Source organism: Macaca thibetana, chromosome 12 (genome assembly GCF_024542745.1).
Source record: "Macaca thibetana thibetana isolate TM-01 chromosome 12, ASM2454274v1, whole genome shotgun sequence".
Classification (NCBI taxonomy): Eukaryota; Metazoa; Chordata; class Mammalia; order Primates; family Cercopithecidae; genus Macaca; species Macaca thibetana.
Window position 1 is genome coordinate 27,650,193 of NC_065589.1, and position 27,550 is coordinate 27,677,742.

The following is a 27,550-nucleotide window of genomic DNA, read 5'->3' on the forward strand; positions in this document are numbered from 1 at the left end:
CAAACTCCTAGAGTTTCACAGTTACTGATGCTCTTACTCCCCTGCTTTGTTCACTCTGATAATTAGTATCATGATTGTGACCATCAGTGAGGCCACACCCAATCTAATGCTTTATTCATGATATTCCTAAGATGGGGGTGAATGCTGTCATTCATTGGTGACTTTTTCTAGCTTTTTCTCCTTGTCTATTCTGCTCCTCTTGAACTTTTGTGTTTTCTCCTCCCTTCATTGTTTTATCTTTTTTTCTGTCCAGTTGCTTTGTTGGGAAGAATAACTTCCTGATTAGGGAGCTATGCATAAAGTGGCTGTCCCTGTATTGGGCAGAAATACAAATAACACAATATTTTTTATGTAAAACCTGTAAAATTTTAAATAGACTCATTTTTCTCTCTATTTACCCACCAAGAGCCCAGGAATATTGCTGTTTTATCATTTTATGCACATGCTATTGTGAGGTCAATACCATCATGTCACTTACGATTCTGATTCAGATACATTTGAAAAGCATCAGGCAGTGGAGAATTCAGTCACAGCTGGAAATGGCATTAGTCATCTGTTGTTCTATTTTAAGCCTGAACTTTTACTCGTGATAAAAGAGAGAAGGGCTCTACATGAAGCTTTGGCCAATCTGCAATCTGAAGTTGACACATGTTTTTGAAGAAAGAATTCTAATTCACCGAATTTATGTTGATTATTAATGACCTGTGAAGCTTCTAGAACTTTAATGCCTGTATTGTTCTCAGAATAAAGTAGTAAGTAATGACAAAGACGAAAAGACAGTAATGTTTCTCCTTGGTGGATATGCTTCTCAATGCATTCCACATTATTGGCCCTGAATTATATTTTTATTTCAGAGAACCAAGTCTATTAGCCACAGTGTGGCTAGATTTCCAATTTCCTCTTCTGTAACTTTTATCTCACTAAGCCGCGACTATACTATATGGACTTTTGCTGGTTTCCCACATATGTACACCAAACTTACAATTAAAAAACACATTTCAGTCTCTACTGGGTAAAAGCCATTCAAATGTACAACACCCTCAAAGCTCAATTTAAACAAATATATTAGCCCAACAGAATTTATCTTTTTATTTAATAAATTACCAAAAACAAGTCACTGGAGAATGTAGTATAGAAGCTTCACTCCATTTATTACAGGTTTAATCATATCTAGTAATTGGAAAATCAAAAGAAAGACTAGAGTGGCAAATGCAGTTATAGGTGGTACAGTGATTGGGTCTATTCCAGAATGGAAAATTTCTCATAGTGATAGCACTAGTAAGTAGAATTTTTGTACATATAAACCCATTTTTGAATAGTTCGAACTCAGAGGTCAATTATAATATTAAGTACAATGGAAAATAGACCAATGATATTTACTATCTAAGATGACCAACATTTAATTGCTATAACCTACGTGTAGTTATAAACTGCTCATTACTGCTCATTGTGCCTTTCTTATTTGATAATATAGAAATAAATATTCCCAAACATTTGCCGGTACCATAAAATACTTCATTTCGGTCAAACTGTAACTTCTGATTGGAAACTGAGCTGCAATGAATGACACATATATTTGCTTCTTAGGATTTTGTTCCAACTTATTTCCCTACTTAAAAGAAACAGCTCTAGGGTAGCTTCCAAGCACAAAAGAATTTGCTTTCCCAGAGGCATACATTATTTTTTCCCCAGGTTGTAGGGCATGGAATATATCCTCAGAACACATAGAACATAGTGAACTGATAGTAAGAGGAATATCATTGACAGGATAGGAAATAATTTGATTTTCATTTTCCTTTTTTTCCTCTGAGTGTGGGATTTTTAAGCCCTTTTAAAGACAAAAGCACCCAGTATCCTACAATACCTAAGAGGGAAGAAGATACGGTCGATAGCGGTGCAGAGTCTTCCAAAAAATCAGGCGTCTTCTTGTTCTTAGTTTAAATACAATCTTATTAGAATGAATGTGATCTTCATGCTGCGGTTCAAGAAAGACTTTTAAAATTTTTTGTTAACCTTTAAAAATTGTTGACTGGCCACAGTGGCTCACATCTGTAATTCCAGCACTCAGGGAGGCTGAGGCCAGCAGATGGCTTCAGCATGGGAGAGAGAATAGCCAGGGCAATGTGGTGGAACCCCATTTCTACCAAAAATTAGCCAGGAGTGCAGGTATATGCCTATAGTCCCAGCTACTTACTTGAGAGGCCAAGGTGAGAGGATCACCTGAGCACAGAGGTTGAGGTTGCAGGGAGCCGTGATCATGCCAATGTACTCCATTGTTTCCACAAAAAAAAATACAAGAAATTAGCCAGGAGTGCAGGTATATGCCTGTAGTCTTAGCTACTTATTTGAGAGGCTAAGGTGGGAGGATCACCTGAGCCTGGAGGTCAAGGTTGCAGTGAGCTGTGATCGTGCCAGTGTACTCCAGCCTGGGTGACAGAGTGAGACCGTGTCTCAAAAAATAAAAATAAAAATAAGAATTATGGTAAAATAAACATAACATTTACTATCTTAACCATTTTTAACTATACAGTGCAGTTGTGTTAAGTACATTCACATTGTTGTGCAATTAATCTCCGGAACTCATTTCATTTTGTAAACTGAAACTCCATATTCACTAAACAACTTTTCATCCTCTACTTCCCCAGCCCTTAACAGCCCACATTTTGCTTCTACCCCTGTGTATTTGACTACTCTAGGTACTTTGTCATACAAGTGGAATCATACATTATTAGACCATTCACCTTTCATTTCTTGAGATTGGCTTATTTTACTTAGCATAGTATACTCAAGGTTCATTCATGCTGCAGTCTGTGTCAGGATTTGTTTCCTTTTTAAGGTTTAATAATATACCACTCTGTGTGTGTGTGTGTGTGTGTGTGTGTGTGTGTGTGTGTGTACATTACCACCAACAGTGCACAAGGGTTATAATTTCTCCACATCTTCTCTAACACTTGTTATTTTCTGTTTTTTTTTTTAATAGTAGCCATCTTAATGGGTGTGACAAAGAAATGCTTTTTAGAAGTTCCAAAACAAACCTGCTTTTTATCTGCCCTTACATATGATTTAAAATATAAGTCAAAATATAAAATTAGTCAAAGTATTTGTGAGTGAAGCTGGATAAAACTAAACTACATTTTTTTAAACCTGTGACTCCACAGAGAAAGACAGTTCTAATAGGCCCAAAAGTTTTATCAAGTTCTTACAGGAATAATAAACTCAAATGACAGAGAGTAGTACTTCATAATAAAACTAACGCCAAATGCCAACTAACCAAATACATATGCAGAATGTTTTTCTTAAAGGAAATCGATTGTGGTTACTTATTATCCACTACTATATATGTAGAAAAATGTAACTAATCTATTTCCCACTCTTTTCCCTTTCTGGAAAGCTGTCTCAACTTCGAAACTTGACCGAACTTCTTTGTGAATCTGAAACTTTCAGTTTGATAGAGAAGTCATGCCAGCTCTCTGATATGAGCTTTGGGAGCCTGTGTGAAGACAGTGAGTTTGATCTGCAACTCCTCGAAGCAGCAGAGCTGGGCACCGAAATAGCAGCCAGCTTACTGTACCATGACAATCTCATATCTGAAAAAGTGAGAGATTTGCTGACTGGGAATCCAAGCAAAATTAATTTAAATATGGATCAGTAAGTTTTTCCATTGTCTTATTCAGTGGTGAAATCTCTTTCAAAATATTGATATACCTAGTTGAATTTCTTCTTTTCTGTTTTGTTTCAGGTTTCTAGAACAGGCACTGCAAATGAATTACATGGAAAATATCACTCAGTTAATACCGATCGTAGAAGTCATGCTGCATGTCAATAACAGTGCAGATGCTTCTGAAAAGCCAGGTGTTTCCCCATCCACATTTTAAATCTTGTCTTATTAGAATGCATGTGATTCTCACGCTGCAGTTTAAGAAAGGTTTTTTTTGAAGTTCCCAACCAAACTCGCTTTGCTATCTGCCCTTACACATAAGAAACCTCAAGCATTCAAATGTGGTTACTTGTCTAAAGTAAACACACAGAAAGCTAGCAGAGAATGAAACAGGGAAATTTGATTTCACAGCAAAAAGATCTTCAAAAGTTTAACTAGTTAGACCATTCACCTTTTGTTTCTCTGATATATTAACGTGCATCCGATAGTCAGCTGCAAGGGCAATGATGAAATTTACTTTCTTCTGTGAAAATAATCTGATGGAAAAAAACCAAAAGGATGTACTGCTGTCTACAGAAATCTCAATTCAGAACTTTCTATTAGTATTCCAAACATGATGTATCATGCAATATGTTTCTTCTTTGCATAATTCCTCAATACTGAAAGGCATTCAGAATTTTGGACAATGGGCAGCCACAAAATTGGAATGGCACTAGGTTCAAAAAGGTATATTTGCATGAAGGATTCTTTTTTTTTTTTTTTTTTTTGAGATGGAGTCTCACTCTGTCACCCAGGCTGGGGAGCAGTGGCCAGATCTCAGCTCACTGCAAGCTCCGCCTCCCGGGTTCACGCCATTCTCCTGCCTCAGCCTCCCAAGTAGCTGGGACTACAGGCGCCCACCAACTCGCCCGGCTAGTTTTTTTTTTGTATTTTTTTAGTAGAGACGGGGTTTCACCGTGTTCGCCAGGATGGTCTCGATCTCCTGACCTCGTGATCCGCCCGTCTCGGCCTCCCAAAGTGCTGGGATTACAGGCTTGAGCCACCGCGCCCGGCCTGCATGAAGGATTCTTAAAAGAAATGGAAAGGCATTTGCAGGATGATTATTACAATCTGCTAAAAGCAAAATATTGTTTATTGTGCCATAAATGACCCAGAAATGAAAGAATTATAATCACTCCCCTAAAAGAGTTTGAAGTTAAACACATTCTATTTAAAAGTGAGATAATGATTGTAAAAACCCTTTATAATTGTAGTGTGACTGTAGTTAAAGAAAAATGCTCTGTGGCATTATGTGTGGATTTATCAGACTTTGTCCAAATTGACAATATTACGTGATCCCAGAATAAAAAACATATTGAACCTGTGTGATATTTTAAATCAAATGGAGAGATATTTACTTAGTGCATTATGTGATCAAAATCTGTGAGGAAAGCATATTTTCCTTAAATCAACCTTGAGTTGTAGATACCTAAGGAAAATTTATAACACAGAGCAATCTGTTACCTTGGGTTTATGATATCATAATAAGAACAAATCTAAATCAGATAGAAATAGATCCTAAATATGCAAAGTCTGCAAAAACTGGGAGACATCTGCCCCTGAGAAGGCATGTATGTTTTAGTCTAGAAGGTTTCTCTGTGTTAGTCATACTAAAAAGAGTGACCTGACAAACCAACATGTGTTTTCTTTTTACATTTTTCTTCTTGCAGGTCAGTTAATAGAAATGTTTAAAAATGTCGAAGAGCTGAAAGAAGATCTAAGGAGAACAACAGGAATGTCCAACAGGAGTATTGACAAGTTGCTGGCCATTCCCATCCCCGATAACAGAGCTGAGGTGAGGTGTCATGTGTTTGTACTTACATGCAGTTCTTAGAAATTTAAATAGCATTTAGCATTTGTTGAGTGCTTACCAGTTAAACACTGAGAAGCTGCATGCTAAGCTGGGGAATTTTCTATGTAAGTGATAAACCTGGAGGCCTAATTCTTTTTTTTTCTTCATACATTAAGTTCTAGGGTACATGTGCACAACGTGCAGGTTTGTTACATATGTATACATGTGCCATGTTGGTGTGCTGCACCCATTAACTCGTCATTTACATTAGGTATATCTCCTAATGCTATCCCTCCCCCATCCCCTGACCCCACGACAGGCCCAGGTGTGTGACGTTCCCCTTCCTGTGTCCAGGTGTTCTCATTGTTCAATACTCACCTATAAGTGAGAACATGCAGTGTTTGGTTTTTTGCCCTTGCAATAGTTTGCTGAGAATGATGGTTTCCAGCTTCATCCATGTCCCTACAAAGGACACGAACTCATCCTTTTTTATGGCTATATAGTATTCCATGGTATATATGTGCCACATTTTCTTAATCCAGTCTATCATTGATGGACATTTGGGTTGGTTCCAAGTCTTTGCTATTGTGAATAGTGCCACAATAAACATACGTGTGCATGTGTCTTTATAGCAGCATATAGCAGCATAATTTATAATTCTTTGGGTATATATCCAGTAATGGGATGGCTGGGTCAAATGGTATTTGTAGTTCTAGATCCTTGAGGAATTGCCACACTGTCTTCCACAATGGTTGAACTAGTTTACAGTCCCATCAACAGTATAAAAGTGTTCCTATTTCTCCACATCCTCTCCAGCACCTGTTATTTCCTGACTTTTTAATGATCACCATTCTAACTGGTGTGAGATGGTATCTCATTGTGGTTTTGATTTGCATTTCTCTGATGGCGAGTGATGATGAGCACTTTTTCATGTGTCTGTTGGCTGCATAAATGTCTACTTTTGAGAAGTGTCTGTTCATATTGTTCACCCACTTTTTGATGGGGTTGTTTGTTTTTTTTCTTGTAAATTTGTTTGAGTTCTTTGTAGATTCTGGATATTAGCCCTTTGTCAGATGAGTAGATTGTAAAAATTTTCTCCCATTCTGTAGGTTGCCTGTTCACTCTCATGGTAGTTTCTTTTGCTGTGCAGAAGCTCTTTAGTTTAATTAGATCCCATTTGTCAATTTTGGCTTTTGTTGCCGTTGCTTTTGGTGTTTTAGATATGAAGTCCTTGCCCATGCCTATGTCCTGAACGGTATTGCCTAGGTTTTCTTCTAGGGTTTTTATGGTTTTAGGTCTAACAGTTAAGTCTCTAGTCCATCTTGAATTAATTTTTGTATAAGGTGTAAGGAAGGGATCCAGTTTCAGCTTTCTACATGTGGCTAGCCAGTTTTCCCAGCACCATTTATTAAATAGGGAATCCTTTCCTCATTTCCTGTTTTTGCCGTGTTTGTCAAAGATCAGATGGTTGTAGATGTGTGGTATTATTTCTGAGGGCTCTGTTCTGTTCCATTGGTCTATATCTCTGTTTTGGTACCAGTACCATGCTGTTTTGGTTACCGTAGCCTTGTAGTATAGTTTAAGTCAGGTAGCGTGATGCTGGAGGCCTAATTCTTAAGATAGAAGAAAAATTCTGAAGCAAGAATATTATCACTATGTGTCCCTTTTTTCTTTATTTTTCCTTCTCCTTCCCATGTCCCCTTTGTTCTTTCCTTTTCCTTACCCCCAGATGGCTTCCTTAATCAATGGATGCCATCACTAAAGAATTATATTCACTGTTGCAATCACATTGTCTGAGGTGAATTTGTACCTACTCAAATGCTACCAAAGTCAAACTTCAGTAACCTAATTGGGGAAAAATATGTGGAGAGTACTTACTATTGCTTGTAACTAAAATAGAAAGGATACTCATTTTTACTTTTTAAAAGTCCCACAGCAAGACATAGCATATACAATAGATGTGGTCAAGGGAACTAAGGCTAAGTTTGTGGTTGTAGTAAACATTTTTTGATGTGAAAATGAATAATGTCATTTCTTCATATTTCGGTAATAGGGTTTTCCCCTCAAAATGTCTTATCTTTTATTCTTTTTCCAAGTCAATCGTCCGGAAGTGTCATGGAAATTTTTCAAAAGAGCTGAAGAGCTTAAGGCCTCATCCATTCAAACCTTACGTGTGACAGAGTGTGTCATTTCTAAGCACAGCCCAGTTATTTTCCAATATTGGATAAAGTTTCTAAAAAGCCTTTAAGGTTCCTCTTAAAAAATGTTGCAGCTATCTCTTGTCATTTTAATTGGTTCCCCCATACAAAAATTAAAACAGCTTTGCCTTTACTGTACTAGTAAATAATATTCATTGATCTTTTCCCTTTAATCTTACCTTTTGATTGTTTGATCCTAAGATATAATTTCAGCAATCACGTTTTTGGCTTCCATAGAGCAGGTTCATTTTAGTAAATAAAACATGTAAAAGGAGAGTGTACATTCTTCTTACTTTCAAGAGGAAAGAGTGAAAAGTTCCTGTGGCCTTGAATGTTATACGCTTTTCTCTTTTTTTTCAACTTGGTGGCAATGAAGATGACATCTTATTTTGTGCAGTCATACCTCACTATCTACAGGAGCATTACTGTTCAAGATGGGTGATTCACATGATTATATGGTCTGGAGCTCTTTTTCTTTGCTTTACATCTCTGGACCCACAAAGTGTATTGCCTAAGATTATAACTTTGAATGATTACAAAAATTAAATGCAATTTGAATTTATTAAGAGTAAGATTTTATAGGGAGCAAAATCTTAAACTAATGTTTTCCCCAGACTTACTCCAAATCACTTACCTTTCTTGGTACCATCATTCACCCAGCTGTTCAGGCAAGAAATCTGGGAGTCATCCTGAATGTCTCCCTGTCTCTTTTTTCCCATCTTCTTTCTTTTATTTTTGAGGCAGAGTCTCACCCTGTCTCCCAGGCTGGAGTGCAATGACGCAATCTTAGCTCATTGCAACCTCCACCTCCAGGATTCAAGCGATTCTCCTGCCTCAGCCTCCTGAGTAGCTGGGATTACAGGTGCCCGCCACCACGCCCGGCTAATTTATTCTATCTTTAGTAGAGATGGGGTTTCACCATGTTGGCCATGCTGGTCTCGAATTCCTGAACTCGTGATCCACCCACCTCAGCTTCCCAAAGTGCTGGGATTACAGGTGTGAGCCACCGCGCCCGGCCTCCCATCTTATTTCTTAAGTGAACCATTAATTATCTATTGTTTTATTAATAGTAATTATTGCTTTAGATTAAAAGTTGTTTGATCCTTGAGGACTTTTTGTTATAGTTTAAAATTTAGAGTATACAAAAAACCTCATAAAATGAACAGTTGACTCTCGAATGATTCACAGCTGAAATATTTTTCTTCCTCCACTTGCAGATTATTTCTCAGGTGTTCTGGCTGCATTCCTGTGATGCTAATATTACCAATCTCAAACTGGAAGATGCAATGAAGGAATTTTGCAACCTGTCTCTTTCAGAGAGATCCTGGCAGTCTTACCTCATCGGACTCACTCTTCTGCACTACTTAAACGTTTACAACTTCACATACAAGGCAAGTTGCTATTGGTTAAATATGTTTATATTCATGGTTTATATAAAATTATTTAATTACACATGTATGTTCTCTGATAGTATGAAGGATGAGATCTATTTTTTCAGCTTTTGGAATTACTGCATTATTTTAAAGCTAAATGCAATCTTAGAGATCATTTATTGCAATTCTGCAGGTTTTATAGATGTGGAAACTAATATTATTGCCTTACTAATTCTCAGTTTGTGTATCAGAGACCAATAATTAAATTTAATACGTACTGTTACTGTGAAATACAAATGTTGTATTTCAAAAATGTAAAATGCAAATGTTGCAATTATTTTTTTTTTAACAATGAACAGACATGAAGTTGGTAGGGTTAAAAAAGATTAGTAAAAAGTGTTTTCTTGATTAAAAATGGCATTCTAAAAAAATTTCATGTTTCCTTTATCAACTTAGATAGAGGCCACCATTATATACCCTGAAGGAAAAACAAATGGTCATTATTAGAGCTTAGTAAAATCAGCATTGACTTCATCTTGCAATATGCAGATGCTCTATGAGTACCTATTTACTAAATAACTGAAAGAAAAATATAAACATAGGAAAATTAAGCACCTATGTTCACCCAAATTTAACCTGGGTCAAAAATATTTACAAGTTTTTAAAAACACTGAAGAATTGTCCTTCTCTGTAGTAAACACAACCGAATGGAAATAGCTGACATATTTTTGAGACATAGCCAAAGGGATAAAAAATATTTTGGACTAGTTATAAGTAATCCTGTTCAGAGTTACTATCGTCTCACACCTATATTTCTGCAGTGGTCTCCTAACCATATCCCTTGCTTCCACACCTACCCTCTACCCCCATCCCTACCACCTTGCAAGCAGCCTGAGTGATCCTTTTAAAACTTAAAGTCTCATTATATCGCCCTTCTGCTCAAAACTTTCCAGTGGATCTCCATTTGATTCAAGTAAACCCCCAAATTTTACAAGGGTCTCATGATCTGCACTATGATTCCTCATCACTAAAATCTCATTTCCTACTTGGCTACTTTCTGGACCCTGGCTCCAGGGTTGCTGTGTGGCACAACTCCAGAGACAACCCTTCACATGATTTGCAAGGCAATTTTTTTTTTTTTTTTTTTTTTGCCTTTGCTTAACATGGACGTTCTCAGTAAGGTCTACCCTGACCACCCTATTTAAAATGCAACCAATGCTACCTACAGTGCTCTCAAGTCCCCTTTTCCTATTCTGGTTTCTGTTTTACTTCCAGCCAACTATATCTTTTATTACATTTTCATTTTTAAACTTTTTTTTTTTGAGACGGAGTCTCTCTGTCACCCAGACTGGAGTGCAGTGGTGCCATCTTAGCTCACTGCAGCTTCTGCCTCCTGGGTTCAGGCGATTCTTGTGCCTCAGTCTCCTGAGTAGCTGGGATTACAGATGTGTGCTACCACACCCGGCTAATTTTTGCCTTTTTAGTAGGGACGGGATTGTACCATGTTGGCCAGTCTGGTCTTGATCTCCTGACCTCAAGTGATCCTCCCACCTTGGCCTCTCAAAGTGCTGGGATTACAGGCATGAGTCACCGTGCTCGGCCCATTTTTAAAATGTGTGTTCTGTCTTCCCCCACTAGTATGTTCGTTCCACAGGGGCCTGTTTGTTCACTGAAATATTTTAAATGCAAAGAACAGTGCCTGGCCCGTAGGGAAATGCAGCAAATACCCATTAACTCAACCAATGGTTTATTTTACATAAACTATAACCTATAATACATATGACATCAAATTATTATTACTCCACCTAAAATTTTAACTCTAATTTTATAGTGCCTCCACAGAGCAGATATCCAACAAAATATTTGCTGTTGAGTCTAGCCATTAAACATGGGCATGCCAATTTATTTCACATTAGTGTGGGAAAGCCTAGAATTTTGGCAGAACTGCAGTAGAAAATAGAAACCAAGGTTGGTTCTAATTTTTAAAATATGTTTGGAATTAGGAGCTCTGCTACTGAGGTAACCATATCTTCATGACTGAGAGCTGTGCAGTGTGGGAGATATGGACACAAAACTACTTCTCCAGCTGAATCTTGTGCTCATAATCTTGGTCTTTGACTTCCTTGGAAATATCAAGAGTTTTCTCTCCTCGTGGACCTCAGACAGCTTTGCCCCTCTGCCTATGCCCTTCCTCTTCTTGTTCTTTCAATGGTATGTTCTTTCTCATTCTTTGAGATTTTGCTTTGGAAGGTCTCCTTTGATTTCCTAGCTAAACACTCCCTACCTTCTCATATGCCCCAGCCTTTGGTTCATTGGCTTGTTTGGTATCTGTTCCTCCTAATAGATCAAAGTTCCCTGAGTACCGAGATGGTGCCAGCCTGACCACCACTGCATAGCCATCACTTCACCCAGTGCTGGGAACACAGCAGGCACTCAATTCATGTTCCTGAATAAATGAAATAAGAGGATACAAAAATTACATTAAAATTTGAAAACATTTTCAATGTTTCTTCCTGTAGCACATAAGCATTATGGGATTAAAACAACTTAGCCTGATAAATCATATAAGCCTTTTGACAGTTTTATTTTAATTTTAGGTGCATATTTTATTATTTTTGAGCAACAGTATACATGAAGAAATATGTAATTGACATTTGCCTTTATGACTTATAAAATCATCTATTTTTGCAACTTTATTGAGGTATTATTTATATACCATAAAATCACTGATTTTAAGTGATTAACTCAATGATTTTTTTTTTAGTAAATATACAGAATTGTGCAACTATTACCACAATCTACTTTTAGGACATTTCCATTACCTCCAAAAGAAACCTCATGTCTATTTGCAGTTACCTCTCATTTCAATCTCTAGCCCAGGCAACTTCTAATCTATTTTCTGTTTCTGTAGATTTGCCTTTTTAAAAAGATATTACATATAAATTGAATCATGAAATATGTGTTCTTTTTGCCTGGATTCATTCACTTAATATAATTTGTTTTTAGTTTCATACATGTTGTGTATGTGTCAGTATTTCATTTCCTTTCATTGCCAAATAGTATTCCATCTTAAGAATATATACTTTGTCCACTCACCTGGATTGTTTTCCCTTTTTGGCTATCATAAATAATGCTGCTATAAACATTCACATACAAATCTTTGTGTGGACATGTTTTCACTTCTCTTAAATAAACGCCCAGGAATGGAATTGTCAGGTTGAGTGGTAAATTTACATTTAACTATTTAATAAACTTCAAAAATGTTTTCCAAAGTGGCTGTACCTTCTTACAACCTTACCAACAATGCATGAGCGTTCCATTTTTCCACATAAAGCAATTCTTTTTATTCTGTTTATGTTAGGTGTTTTTCCCGAGGAAAGATCAAAAGCCAGTAGAAAAGATGATGGAGCTCTTCATAAGACTAAGAGAGATTCTCAATCAGATGGCCTCTGGCACACATCCGCTGCTAGACAAAATGAGATCCCTGAAACAAATGCATCTGCCCAGAAGTGTTCCATTAACACAGGTAGAAAAGTCACCCAGTAATGTTCTTATTGAAAAATGCCTTCTGTCATATTGAGTAGTTATAATACATTCAGCTTCAATCGTAGTACATTGAAAAAAAAAACCACCTACAAGAAAACTCTTCTACCTAGCAAAAATTTTTGCCATTTTTATTAGTGAAGTTTATTGTTCTTCATTTACATTTGGGATACACGTATAAAAGGAATTATGGAAACTGTAAGGATACTCTAAGTATTATCAGGTTCTCTTTCTCTGTTGTTTCAAATAGCATCTAAAGCTTACATAGTGCCAATAAATCGTGGATTTTTGTCTCACAGGCGATGTACAGAAGCAACCGAATGAACACACCCCAAGGATCATTTAGCACCATCTCCCAAGCACTATGTTCCCAAGGAATTACCACTGAATATTTAACTGCCATGCTGCCCTCTTCCCAGAGGCCAAAAGGCAACCACACCAAGGATTTTTTGACTTATAAATTAAGTAAAGAGCAAATTGCTTCAAAATATGGAATTCCCATAAAAACCAGTGAGTATACTTTAAAATAAGCATGGCAATTGTTCTTTGACAATAAGAATATTGTCTATTCTGTCTTAGTTTTGTATGATAAATGAAGTATTAATTTTCCCCAAGAATAAAAATAGAAAATAATTATACAGCACTTACCACATGTCAAGAATGTTATATACATTAACTAATCTTAGTACAGGAAAATGAACTACAAGGAGGGTAAGTAAAATGGCCAGTTTCGCTCAACTTGGAAGTGCCTGAGCTGTCATTTGAACCCAGGTACTCTGCTACAAAGACTGTCATCTTAACTACAATACTACACTTAGATTTTGTCAGTCAACATTGAGCCTTCTAGACAATATAAAAACTTGCCTTAAATCTGTTAGGGTTGATATTTTTTTCCTAACTTTCTAGAATTAGAATTTTTATCACACATGGTAGAGTTGCATGACTGCAGCAGAACCATAAATGTTTAGTGGCACATCAAAACCATTTACTTGATCTATAAACTTGGAGATGCAAAATGTGATGAGTGAGCTCATTCAAATAATATATGAGTGTCTAGTATAGCAATTGGATTCATTTATTCATCTTTTTATTCATTCACCAAACATTTATTGAACAGCTCTTATGTATCTGGTACTATCCCAGTGGTTGGTTTTGTGTATTTTTTTAAAAAAGTAAATGTTGGTGAAATGGATCTGTTAGGCATTCTGAAACGTGGCTTTCACATTTTCTATCTCCTCTTGGCAAAATGCCATCACTTATTCTGGGCTTGCTTATTGGGTTAAACTTTCTCACCTAAAAAAGTTTTGTTACTATGCTCTCTTACTTTGACACCAGATGCCTCACATCTGTTAATAATATAGGAAGTACTAGGGCGTGTATTTTTGTGTGTGTTAAGAATAATCTGTGTCAATTTGCTGTGAGGAAATAGATTTGAAGTACATCTATTAAATGGTTTTATTTCACTTTTTCCTTCCAGCGCCATTTTGCTTCTCCCTTTATAAAGACATCATTAACATGCCCGCTGGACCTGTGATTTGGGCATTCTTGAAACCTATGTTGTTGGGAAGAATTTTGTATGCACCATATAACCCAGTCACAAAGGCAATAATGGAAAAGGTTTGACCATTATAACTCAGTTTCTATTTTGAGTATTAAGATTTTTTAAAGTAGTCAACTTCCAAATCTACTTTAGCTGACTCATTTCTTTATATCTTACCCACTATTACTATTATCCTTGGCTTTCTGAAACTGTTAGTAAAATTCTCAACTTCTGCCCTGGATATGTGCAAGCAGTATAGATTGGGTGGGAGCACTTTGAAGAGAAATGAACCATGTTAACATTTGAGAATGAGGTTAGTTGAAGCAAGACCTGAGATTTTTCCATTTATCTCAAAAAGCAGAAAAGTTCTCTACAACTGGTGTCTAACTTTCAAAGTATGTAAAAATTGTCGTACTAGAAAAAGTAATATTGAGCATTATATAACTAGTTGGAACAAAAACAATCCCTGAAGTATAGATTCTTGGCCTCATATTTAGTTGTACAATTTAGTTGTACAATTTAACGTCTCATTTATATAGAAGATAGATGTCAAATAAGACAACATTATTAACTATACTTACCATTTACTTCATTTAACCATAATAGTATTTCCCTCTCACTCTAAAGTTGGCTTTAATTATTTGAATTATAAACTTAGTACTTTTAAAATGACAGAGCTAAAGTAAAAGAAAAATCTCTGTTTCACCATTACTTGGCCATTAAACTATAATTGTATGAACATAACATTATGTTTATATTCTACAGAATAGTGGACAGAGATCATTATTATCAAAGAACATTCAATTTGATCTCTGTCCATTTTCGTAAAAATTGTGATTTAATACTTTATTTGCTCTACGGATTATATATTCCTATGTAGTTTTGCATAAATTAAGTTACATATGAATTTTGTTTTTCAATTTAAATGAACATTTATTTGTTGATTTTGTTTTTAACTTTTAAGTTCAGGGGTACAAGTGCAGGTTTGTTACACAGGTAAACTTCTGTCATGGGGGTTTGCTGTACAGATTATTTTATCACCCAGGTATTAAGCCTAGTACCCATTAGTTATTTTTCCTGATCCTTTTCCTCCTCCCATCCTCCCCGCTTCTGTTCCCTGCTCTGTGTCCATGTGTTCTCATCATTTAACTCCCGTTTATAAGTGAGAACATGTGGTTTTTGGTTTTCTATTCCTGTGTTGGTTTGCTAAGGATAATGGCCTCCAGCTCCATCCCTGTCTCTGCAAACGGCATGCTCTCATTTGTTTTTATGGCTGTGTGGTATTCCATGGTGTACATGTACCACATTTTCTTTATCTAGTCTATCATTGATAGGGATATAGGTTGATTCAGTGTCTTTGCTATTGTGAATAGTGTTGCAATGAACATATGCATGCATGTATCTTTATAATAGAATGACCAATATTCCCTTGAATATATACTCGGTAATGGGATTGCTGAGTCAAATGGTATTTCTGTCTTTAGGTCTTTGAGGAATTGCTACACTGTCTTCCACAATGGCTGAACTAATTTACACTCCCACCAACAGTGTATAAGTGTTCCTTTTTCTCCACAACCTCACCAGCATATGAGCTTATGTTTTAAGCGTGGTCTTTTTTTCTCCCTTTTGTACTTGGTTCTCACCTCCCTTTTCCTCTTATCTTGATCTTATTCTTCCTTTCATATAAACTAATATATGTTAGCATTCATATATGCATCTTCCTATAATTTATTCTATTACTCCAATCCTTTATAGATTATTATACCATGTATATTCATATGCGGAGTTCTTTGAGTTCATTGCATTATTAAAATGATACTACATTTTAATCCTTTTCTATATATAGTTTTTCTCATACAAGAATACATTGTGGAAATTTTTCCAACTCAATAGGTATAATTTAATGCATTCTTTTTAAAGATTGCAATTTTTTTTTATAACACTGAATTTACTAATCCAATCATCAGGTGTTGGGCATTAATTTTGTTTCCAATGTTGTGTGTGTGTGTGTGTGTGTGTGTGTGTGTTTCTTGCTAAAGTAAACAATGTGGCAACAAATATTTTTGTGTATATTTTATGTAGCAGTATTTTTATTTCAATAAGATGAATGTTCAGAATTGAGGGGTTGAAGGATATTATATTTTATTTTAATAGCCATTGTCAAATTGCTTTCCAAAAACCTCTAACATATCTATTCTCAGCAGTAATACATGAGAATATCCTTCTGCTATCCTTAAGCTAGGATGTTTCTTTAGTAGTAAAGTTAAGTGTATCGTTGGTAAAAATGAAAAACTGGTAAGAACTCCAGAAGTCATGCTTTCATTTTGGCTGTAAACTCACTCTGGACATGAATCAAACCTTAAATTATGGAGAATTTTTATAAATGAACTTGACCCTATAAAAGCTGTCATTTGAAACTTTTGACCATGTGGGAAATTTCTGGCAAATTTTTGTACTAACTTCATGTTTTAGAACTGTCTTTTGAAGTTATGTAACAAAACAACCTTAATATTTCAACCTTGTTGAAATATAGACAAAATACTAATGGATCTCACTTCTTTTATTTCTTTGTCATTAAGTCCAACGTAACTCTGAGACAGCTGGCGGAATTAAGAGAAAAATCTCAAGAGTGGATGGATAAGTCGCCACTTTTCATGAATTCCTTCCATCTGTTAAACCAGGCAATTCCAATGCTCCAGGTATGAGATGGTTCTGTCATTCAACTTAGTAGGAATTTGAATTCTTTGAGATTTTAATTGCCTTCAGTCTGTGAATGGGAAGAGAGTAACTTTCCATATTCAACAGATTAAATTGCCTCTCTTCCAGAGAGAAGGTCTGAGACAGGGTACCTGATCTATCACTCACATTCATAACTGGCTAACTTCACCTGTGGTACTGCAGCTCCTCTGTAATTCAGAGAAGACATCTTACAAGTTGATCTAGAGACATAACTAGTGATGTAAATCAGGTTATCAAAAGTCAAATGCTATAAAAAATGCTTGGTATTGATTTCTCTGCTTTAAATTACTCTCCTTTGCTATCTTAACCAGAATTCCTAAAATACCAATAGGCTAGAGAACATTAAACTTGGGGAATTCCATGGTAGAAATTTATGACACACGTGTTAATAAATTCCAAATTCAGTTTAACATGTTATATACAAGGTGTTCTCATTAAAGTATTTATCTGAATTTACGTTTAAGGCCACATAAGGAAGCAAAAGTTATCACTGGAAAAAGTGCTCTAGGCCAGGTGCGGTGGCTCACGCCTGTAATCCCAGCACTTTGGGAGGCTGAGAAGGGCGGATCACCTGAGGTTGGGAGTTCAAAACCAGCCTGACCAACATGGAGAAACCCCATCTCTACTAAAAATACAAAATTAGTCGGAAGTGGTGGTGGGCACCTGTAATCCAAATTACTCGGGAGGCTGAGGCAGAAGAATCTCTTGAACCTTGGAGGTGGAGGTTGCAATGAGCTGAGATTGCGCCACTGCATTCCAGCCTGGGGAACAAAAGTGAAACTGTCTCAAAACAAACAAACAAACAACAACAACAACAACAAAAAGGCAGGAATTTCTGAAGATGATGTAAATAATGTGGGGAAATGTTCCAATCACAGAGCTATTGACAACTGAAGATGGAGCAGCGGAATTAGCCCAGTAATCAGTTGTAGAAAAGAAAATTGGCAGGAATGGTGACAACCTAGGAGCTTCAAGAGAATGGTTTGCATATCAAAGAGAGGCCTTTGGAAGATTAATGGAGCCCTAAAATATTTTTGGGAAAATAATGCCCTTTTTTATGATCATGCTTAGGAAGTTAAACTTAGAATGAAGGATACTATATGATATGAGATGGTCAGAAAAATTACACCCCAAAGGTGCTTTTATTTAGTCTTTGTTTTGACTAACAATTAATGCACAGTAATAATGACAACCCAAATTTTATCATAAAGGATTAAATAAATTTCTACAGTATTTAATGTATTTAATAAATATAAATTTTTCATCAAATGTCTTCCCCACAACTTCCTATTAATTTTTGATTCGAATTCTAAGCATGCTCATTTTAAGTGGTCTTTTCTAGTGAGTCTCAGATAACGAAGGCTACTTAGATAGTACTTCATGACAAATATATTTTCCTAAACAATACATTGCTATTTTCTCTTAAGACTTTTTTTCCATGAGGAGAAAAAAAGCCACAAATTATTTGGTTAAGAAAAGTTTTGTCAGCTAAAGTGGTGAATTAACACTACATGTTCTATACATAATGGTTTTAAAGTACAGTGATTTGCTAGAATCTCTGGGATTGTGTTCATAAAGGGATCATCATTTAATGGAAGGATCTTGATTCTGTCCAGAACAAAATAAATTATTTTCAATTATTGAGGAAAAATGTAATATTGCAAATATGCATAGAATTTGAAATTTTAAACTTCTGGCACAAGAACTGGCTTTGCCACTCTGAACCCTTAGGTGAATGACTTAAAGTACGTGAACTGCAGTTTATGGATCTCTAAAATTAGTATATTGGTAATGACAGACTTGTGAAGATCACATATGTGGAGGCATTTGGTGTTTTGGTATTTTTCAAATTTTTATACATTTATGTGATACAAGTGCATTTTGCTACATGCATGGATTAGTATTGATCAAATCAGGGTTTTTAGCATATCCATCACCCAAATAATATACATTGTACCTATTATTAGATGTCACATGATTGACTGTTAAAGGAGTGATGGGAGAATTGAAATAGGGTTTAATGGATTGTCTCCAGATTGCAACTAACACAGTACTTTATTTGTTAGTAATGCTCTGATACAGATTTTCCAAGATGCAGAAGCTAATTTCTGATAAACAGACCTTAAAGGACTGTTATCACAGCATGTAGCTGCATGGTAGCTAGCCATCAGTCAACATGCCACCAACTGCTCTTAGAACCCTCAGTAGCTATGGATTTAGCAAACTAATTCTATTACATATGTGCTCGACTAATATGTTATTCTTAATCATTCATCCCCATGACAGTAAAACAAAAGACACTAGTAAGAAGGACATGAGAATATGTTTTACCAAACTGGGCTCTAAAAGGACAATCAAGCCTCGCTTACATAAAAACCAGGCCATGAATTTACACATATGATGAAAAAACATTTCTTTAATTGAGTTGAATTCTCTCCTTCATTTTTTCCCTTAGCCCTTATTAATTGTGTGTCCTTATGAGAATTTACATAGCTTCTTTAGCCCTAGCTTTGTCATCTATTACTTAGAGGTAATAATAGCACTTACCTCAAAATGTTGTTGTAAACAAAGTGAGAAAGTCAAGTTAAACTCTATAAGATGGTGCCCAGCACATGGTATTATAAGAGCTCAACAAATTTTAGCTAATAGCACTACTAGAGTGCTAGAAGTTATGTCTTCTAATTTGGCAAATAGCTATAAAGGCCTTTATATTTTAAAGCGATTAGGTTTTTCTTTTAATTTTTCAGTCTTTCCATTGATAGAATTTAAAGTTTTATCATCAATTTATTCTTTCATATTCACATAGTTGCACCTATGACAGTTCAAAAATAATATAATAATCGAAATGGACTATTCTGATGTGATGAGCCATTCTTACCTACTTCACTGAAAGGTTACCTGAAACTGGAAAAGGTACCTGCTGAAAGCTTTGGGCTAGGAAGTAGTAGAACCTGAATACAAATCAGTTGTGATGTCAGATTCCAAGGAGACATCATGATTTTTAAGAGTTGTTTGTGTTTCAAGTGAACAAAGTTCAACCATGAATCACAACATTGTATACAGTATACGGTAAAAAGGAATAATATAGCTACAAGGAAAAATTCTGTTAAATTGAATATAATTTTCTAATGTTGATAATTGTAGTCACATCTGGCCACTGTGCATGCTGACCAATTTGTATCTATGGACAAGCAACAGCCCAGCCTGTCAAGTCATTACCAACCCCCAATCTTCTCTTTTCTTCTCAAGGATTTCTCTGTGAGCCTTTGCAAGACAGTGCATTGATCATGCCCAGTTCTGGTTACTGCATTTCACTGTGGTGGTTATTAGAGAGACAATGTCAAACATGATTTTTCTTGTATTGAAACTGATTTTTAATTATTATTTGTTAGAATACTCTAAGGAACCCTTTTGTGCAAGTTTTTGTAAAATTCTCCGTGGGACTTGATGCTGTTGAACTATTGAAACAGATAGATGAACTCGGTGAGTCCAAATTCACAAAGCTTTTGTTCATGAGTCATGTCGGAAATATAAACAACATTGTTCCATATGATAACATTTTCCCCCTTTTCTTCTGTATTTAGTATCTAGCTAGTTATTCAAAGAAAAATGAGACACTGGATATATCCCCCCATCTTCTTCCCAGTTAGTTGTACAATTACAAGTAGTCATGATTATTTACAAGCTCAGTGTCTGTAGTTAGTTTCAATAATTATAATGCAGGTCAGGCGTGGTGGCTCACACCTGTAATCCCAGTACTTTGGGAGGCAGACACGGGCAGATCACTTGAAGTCAGGAGTTACGAGACCAGCCTGGCCAACATGGTGAAGCCCTATCTCTACTAAAAATACACAAATTAGCTAGGCATGGTGGCACATGCCTGTAATCCCAGCTGCTTGGGAGGCTGAGGCAGGAGAATTGCTTGAACCTGGGGGGTGGAGGTTGCAGTGAGCCGAGATCATGCCACTGCACTTCCGCCTGGGTGACAGGAGTAAAACCCTGTCTCAAAAAAAATAATATTGTTATTATGTAATATAAATGCAGTTTTTTTTCTTCAATCATGGGTAGGTTATTAGAAGTAAGGGAGCACTGTTATTTTAGTGACTTAATGAAAGGCAAGTCCTTAAGGACAAGGGAAACTTAAATTATTTGTTTCTGGCTACATTTAACATTTTTATCTCCATTGTCCTCAGTATCACTTGACTAATCCAGAATGTAATTGGAAGAGATATAGAGTTAGCAAAAGCAAGAAAAACACAATGGGGAGACTCAAAAGAAAATAATCTGAAATCAGTATTCAAGGTTGGGTCCTCCTCACATGGTCATTTAAAAGGAAGAGCCTGCAGAAGATCAAAGGAAGTTGTCTAAACTTATGCATTCCCTCCGCCACTTCCCCACCTTCAACCTAAGGGATGCAAGACATCTAATTCAGGCTGTGTCTGATTCACTGTTGCTATGCAACCATGGGTATGAGAAACGGATTGAGAGCATCAGAATTTGGCAGTAGCAGAGCAAGTGCCCCTCCTCCTCCCTGGCAATGCTGGGACGTATATGATTTAGGTTCTAAACCAGTGGGGAAGAATTATGCCTATATTTGTATTGTATATGAATGTACACATATTATGATAGTCAACCCAGCTTGATTAAATAAAGGTACTAGTGGATTTATTCTCTAAAAGTATCATTTGGGCAAGGAACTATTTGATTAACATATCAGGGCTAAACTAAAAAGTTCTTATATAAATTTTGTCATTTCTAACTTCTGAACTAGGAAGTGAGGCTTAGAATTTAAAATAAGATTAAAATGAATGTAGCATTGAGACTCTATGCTTGTATAATTACATATGTAACTTAGTATTGAAGAGATTATATAGTTTGAATTTGGGGGACACTGACCTTTTGAAGTGTTTTTGTGATTCTATCTACCAGAATTTCTAAATAATTCTTTGGTGTTGTGTTGATTTCCAATGGCCGCTGGAGGCCACTGTTCAACCACAATTTACCCCTCCCCCACCAACATCTACATCAAGTAAAACATTTCACTTTAAATTCTAATGAGAAGTGCATTTAAGAAGTTGTCTTCTGTGAGAAATGTAGTCCTATTTTGGACGATGTAAGAGACATGTCTGGGTTCTGTGAGGAGGGATTTATGATATTCACAGCCTTCTCAGTATTCATGATGATCAAGTCAGTAAAAATTTAATTGGCCAAATGATTTGTTAACTTGCAATTTCATATTTACCCTTTGTCCCAGTTGATTCCCTCACAAAGAATCATAAAATTGAAGAGAAATTAAGTCCCCTTTATTCCAGAGTAATTGCCTAAAATGGAATCTTGATCATTTTGTCAGATTAATACAGATATCAAAAGTAGTAACTCACATAAGATTTTAAGTCAAACAGTATTAGAAATTCACAACTATGTGGTATATATTTTCAGGTGTCTTAAATGTTTCTATATCACAGCTTATGTAATAATATAGTTTATTTGTCCTATGTACTCTACATAGACTTTCCTTTGTTTCAATTTGTGCATTCACATCCCATGGACAAAGCAGGCATTTCTGTTTAGCTTATTCTAAACTCGCATCTCTGATTTATAGTTTTTTGTCCTAACTACATGTAGATAGATTTTTAAAAATTTATTCGTCTTAGTTCTTTGTTAATTAAATTGTAACAAAATATATTTTTAAATTATCTTGTATCTTTCCTAGAACGTAGGTTTACTGTATTTGTAACTAGCTCGGCTCCTCAATGAATATTTGCATAACGACCCATTTTCTTTGGTGTAGAATACTAGATATTTTTAGAGTAAATTCTGCAGCCTTTCGTTATTTATAATCTAGTTTAGTGTTTACAAAAAAATCAGTGTTTCATCTAATTACTACCAGAATCAAGACCATAATTTTTTTTTTGTCTCTTTTGCTTTGCCTCTTTAGACATTCTAAGGCTGAAATTAGAGAACAACATTGACATCATTGATCAGCTTAACACGCTATCTTCCCTGACAGTAAATATTTCCTCTTGTGTATTATATGACCGTATTCAGGCAGCAAAAACCATAGAGGAAATGGAGAGAGAGGCCAAAAGGCTCTACAAAAGCAATGAACTCTTTGGAAGTAAGTGCTATTCTCTTAGCGTTTGAGCTTCTCTTTGTACTAAAATTGGCCAAATTCTTTCCTCACGTCTTTCATCCAGAACTCAGAAAACTAGTGTGGGGGTCATTAGGTCCTTTGATGTCCTTAGAAAAGAGAACCTTTCATGTAGGCAACCAACTATAATTTCTAAGTATGTCTAATTTTGTTGGTGTACTTAAGATTGAAAAGGATTACATAGTTAGAGTGAAGTTGAGTCCATCCTCATAATCAGTCAAGATAATTTATCTAAAAGTGTTTTTATTGTAATAAGTGGCTTAGAGTGATGCATTTATTCTGTCTACTTAGTTGGTAATTATATTCTTAAACTCCAGCTTTGAATCTCTGAGGTTGACACCTCCAATTAACCATGTTTTCTGTAAATTAAGAGCCTGAACCTACTGTCACATTACTAACTCAATTGACTGTTTGGCTGTCCCCTCTGTGTACTCTCCAAACAATGAATAACGTCAACCATAAAATAACCTTTCTGCTGTTGTTGCCATTTTATTTTTAGGTGTTATTTTTAAGCTTCCTTCTAACAGAAGCTGGCACAGAGGCTATGACTCTGAGAATGTCTTTCTTCCTCCTGTCATAAAATATACCATCCGCATGAGTCTCAAGACCGCACAGACCACAAGAAGCCTAAGAACCAAGATTTGGGCCCCAGGGCCACACAATTCTCCATCACACAACCAGATCTATGGCAGGGCTTTTATTTATTTACAGGATAGTATTGAAAGAGCAATCATTGAATTGCAAACTGGAAGGAACTCCCAGGAAATAGCAGTCCAGGTTCAAGCAATTCCTTATCCCTGCTTCATGAAAGACAAGTAAGTGTGCACTTTCAGCCTTTTTAATGATCAACAACTTTTCTAAGAACTCACTTCAGTCCATTCATTCAGATGCATGGAATTCTAGATGAAAGGAATAACATTCACCAAACCTTTGTAATATGCTTGTTTTGAAAAAGGGTTCACACTATACGGCATAGCTGCATCATAACTGCTCATCATTACCAAAATGATGGTAAAGTGTTTACCAAATGATCTATAATGACCCTTAGCTCTCCAAAAATTCTGGCCCTAAAATTGGAAGAATTGGACTTCAGACCTGAGTACATTGCTGTATGATTTTGATGTTACCCACTGTCTACTGGGCTTACCTCCCTCTAGTCAAATGAAAGGGATGAACAAGAGCATATTACAATCCCTTCCGACTCCCAAATTGGATTTTAAAATATCTGAGCACATGATCAATTTTAAGAAAACAAATTGAAAAAAGAAATCTTGAACACATTTTTTATCAACTATTTGAGATAAATATTGTGCTGCCTGAGACTTTCATGTACTATCAGTTCATTTGCTAGGAATCCTCCATATCTAAAGTGGTTTTCCTCGATGAATAAAGAAGTAACAATAATTCTTTTAGACAATTCAATTTGAATGTTCAAGAAATCTGCCAGTTGGGTAGCACTGAGTGCTGCTTTCACTCTGTAGATGATTAAAAAAATAAGTGGATTACGTTTTTCAAGTTCACCTTCCTATATAAAAGCTTGAGGCCGATTATTACTTTAAAGGAATTGAACATGCTACGCAACCCAGTTATTGCAGTTTATATACAATTCAAATGGTATTGGCTTTTTCTTTTCTCTTCCTTTTTCTTTCTTTCAATGCTTCTGTCTCCCTTGACTACTTCAAGAGTTATAAATGAGATGAGGTAATGTAACCCAGTGCAACAGTAGCATGAGGAAGCAGGTAAGGAGTCCATCAAGTGGACTGTCAAGGTTAGCTGGCTGTTGAGGCTGTCGTGGAGGGGACTTTGCTGCCTGAACTATGTGTGAATTGCAATGGGCTTGCACAGATTATAAAGATCTATGGGGTCAATTAAGTTAAAATTCTTATCTAGTTACCTGCTCATTTGTTCCCCTTATAAATTTTGGTACCTAGGATGGTGGGTACCTGGATGTTTCTTTAAAGAATAAGTGCAGTCTGTATTCTTTATGGGAATATCTTCATAATGCCTTACACACATATAAACTGTTGCATATAAAATGATTTCACATATATTATTCCATTTGTTTCACCCAACAACCTCATAAGGTAAGTAGGAGCAGGCATTATTGTCCATACTTTCCAGATGAGAAAACTGAAATCCAGAAAGGCTAATTAACTTGCCCAAGATAATATAACTGGTACTACACTGATCCTTCTGTTTATAAGAGCAGCATTTCTGCTTCATACTAGACCAAACCTAAAATACACTATCACTTGGAAGAAACATTACAGGGGATTTGTTGCTAATGAATGAAGGCCTTTGCCTAGTTCTAAATCCAGAAATCACTTCAAGGCTGCACCTGAACCCAAACAAAATTCATTCAAGAAGTATTCTTTAAATGCCTACCCCATGCCATACAGTTTCCCAGGAAACAGACCAAAAAAAAAAAAAAGGAATATGGCCTCAACTCCCACTGCTCCCTCACCAAAAAACACCTCATCTCTCTGATAATGACACACTTCTGCATGCTAAAGTGATACTGAATTATAGTGATCTCATGCTTCATTAATATTTACATTTTTCTTGGAGTACTTGGAGGTAAATTTTTAGCATTGTAGATTAAAAAAGGAAATGGCCTTGGGACCTTTCTCCAAGTGAAAGCTTTAGTGGAGCCCAGCATATAAACAGAGCAACTTAGAATCTGTCATCGACATCTACTGCCTTTGCCTCAGCGCAAATAAGGGTATCAATTGTCAGAACCATGACTACTAAGGTGTGGTCCCTGGACCAGCAGTATTAGTATCATTTGGGAAGCTGTTTAAAATGCAAATACATGGCCCCACCCAGATATAATAAATCAGAAGCTGGGGCCCAGAAACTTGTGTTTTAGTAACCTCTTTGGGTGCTTTGAGAACCACTCCAATTTTAACTTTCAGGCATCATGAGCAGGACATTGAGGAACACATCTGGGGCTTGAGGATGTCTTTCATTGATTCTCTAGTTTAGCACATCATCAAAATAGACATCTCTATACTATGTATAAAGCATCTTCCAGAGCATTACTTTGAAGAATCCAAGTTCTTTGTCTGCATTTTAAATCAAATGCTTTGGGCCGGGCACGGTGACTCATGCCTGTAATCCCAGCACTTTGGGAGGCCAAGGCAGGTGGATCACTTGAGGCCAGTAGTTTGAGACCAGCCTGGCCAGCATGGTGAAACCCTATCTCTACTAAAAAATAAACAAACAAATAAACAAAAACAAGTGAATGCTTTAGATTTTATTTCATTTTGGGAAATTTAGTTTCATAATAACTATGATCCTCTAAGAGTAGATATAAATACAGTAATTTTAGAAGATATAGCTTTTAGTTAGGTAAACCAATCATCTCATTTTAAATCTGCCTTTTAGATAAGAATTTAGTTTACACATAAAGGTTTTGAGCCTTGCAATTATATCTGTATAGTAATTATTTTCCCAGACAGGACATACTCAAACACAATTTAAACAATATGTCAATTTTATCTAATAATCTAGAGCTGTCTTTTTTTCTTACTCTTGAAACATTACACTAAAAAAAAAAAAAAAACCCACAGACCCATGGTTAAATCAGCTTCATGCTTCATAAATAATGGGGTAATACTGATTACTTTCAATTTCAAAACAGGATCATAACTTCAATGTAAGAGAGAGTGAGTTCTTTATCTATTATAATCTCTGCAAGTGTGGCATTATTTTGGTCACTGAATTTTTCTTTTGTTTTTGTTTTTGTTTTACAGCTTCCTAACCAGTGTCTCTTATTCTCTTCCAATCGTGCTTATGGTTGCCTGGGTTGTATTTATAGCTGCCTTTGTGAAAAAGCTTGTCTATGAGAAAGACCTCCGGCTTCATGAGGTATGTTGAAAATCACTTCTTGTTATGAGTAAGTCCTGTTCACAGAAAAATTACTATGATTTTCATCATGCCTATATAAACTCAGAAAGCCTAACTCATCCCTTGTGAATTAAACAGAAAGAGAAACCTTTTACAAATCACAAAAGCAGCTGATAAGGCAATATTTTATTTTCTCAAAAAGTGACATAAAAGTCACTTACTAAGTGCTTTTAAAAAACAAAATCTGAATAAAATATGAGTACAATGATAATTCTTAGAGTAATTTTTTGCCCAAGAAATTACCTATAGGACTTATGATCTAACAGAGGAAGTTTAAATAACAACAATAACAACTGTTCAGGCAGAGAGATTGTTGGCATGGTAACTAAAATAACCCAAATGTAGATCTAGATAGAGCTATAAACATAGACATAGACGTATGGCTTATTTTGGCTCTCACAAAGAAAATTCTCTTTCCAGTATATCTTGTCTCCTTCAATTACCTTCTCCATTTCCCACTGACTCCTGACTTATAGAAACTAAGAATTTCATGTTATGCTACTGATTGGGTTAATAACCATATCACAATGGAAGACAGAACCAAGAGTGTGAAGCATGACCTCTTTCTGGGCACGTTCTTCATCATTAACCCCAAATCCAAAATATCT

At 35.9% G+C, this 27,550-nt stretch overlaps 1 protein-coding gene across 1 annotated transcript in view; it reads left to right on the plus strand.

The window, feature by feature from the left end:
• Positions 1 to 27,550, plus strand: part of ABCA12 (ATP binding cassette subfamily A member 12) — a 308,829-nt gene that overhangs the window by 213,519 nt on the left and 67,760 nt on the right. The window contains exons 13-24 of the mRNA XM_050751315.1: positions 3,392 to 3,648; positions 3,740 to 3,852; positions 5,368 to 5,492; positions 8,905 to 9,078; positions 12,422 to 12,586; positions 12,903 to 13,113; positions 14,081 to 14,220; positions 16,723 to 16,842; positions 20,275 to 20,365; positions 22,821 to 23,000; positions 23,533 to 23,848; positions 26,789 to 26,903. Of these exons, the coding sequence (XP_050607272.1) occupies positions 3,392 to 3,648; positions 3,740 to 3,852; positions 5,368 to 5,492; positions 8,905 to 9,078; positions 12,422 to 12,586; positions 12,903 to 13,113; positions 14,081 to 14,220; positions 16,723 to 16,842; positions 20,275 to 20,365; positions 22,821 to 23,000; positions 23,533 to 23,848; positions 26,789 to 26,903 (2,007 nt within the window). The remainder of the gene's footprint in view (positions 1 to 3,391; positions 3,649 to 3,739; positions 3,853 to 5,367; positions 5,493 to 8,904; positions 9,079 to 12,421; positions 12,587 to 12,902; positions 13,114 to 14,080; positions 14,221 to 16,722; positions 16,843 to 20,274; positions 20,366 to 22,820; positions 23,001 to 23,532; positions 23,849 to 26,788; positions 26,904 to 27,550) is intronic.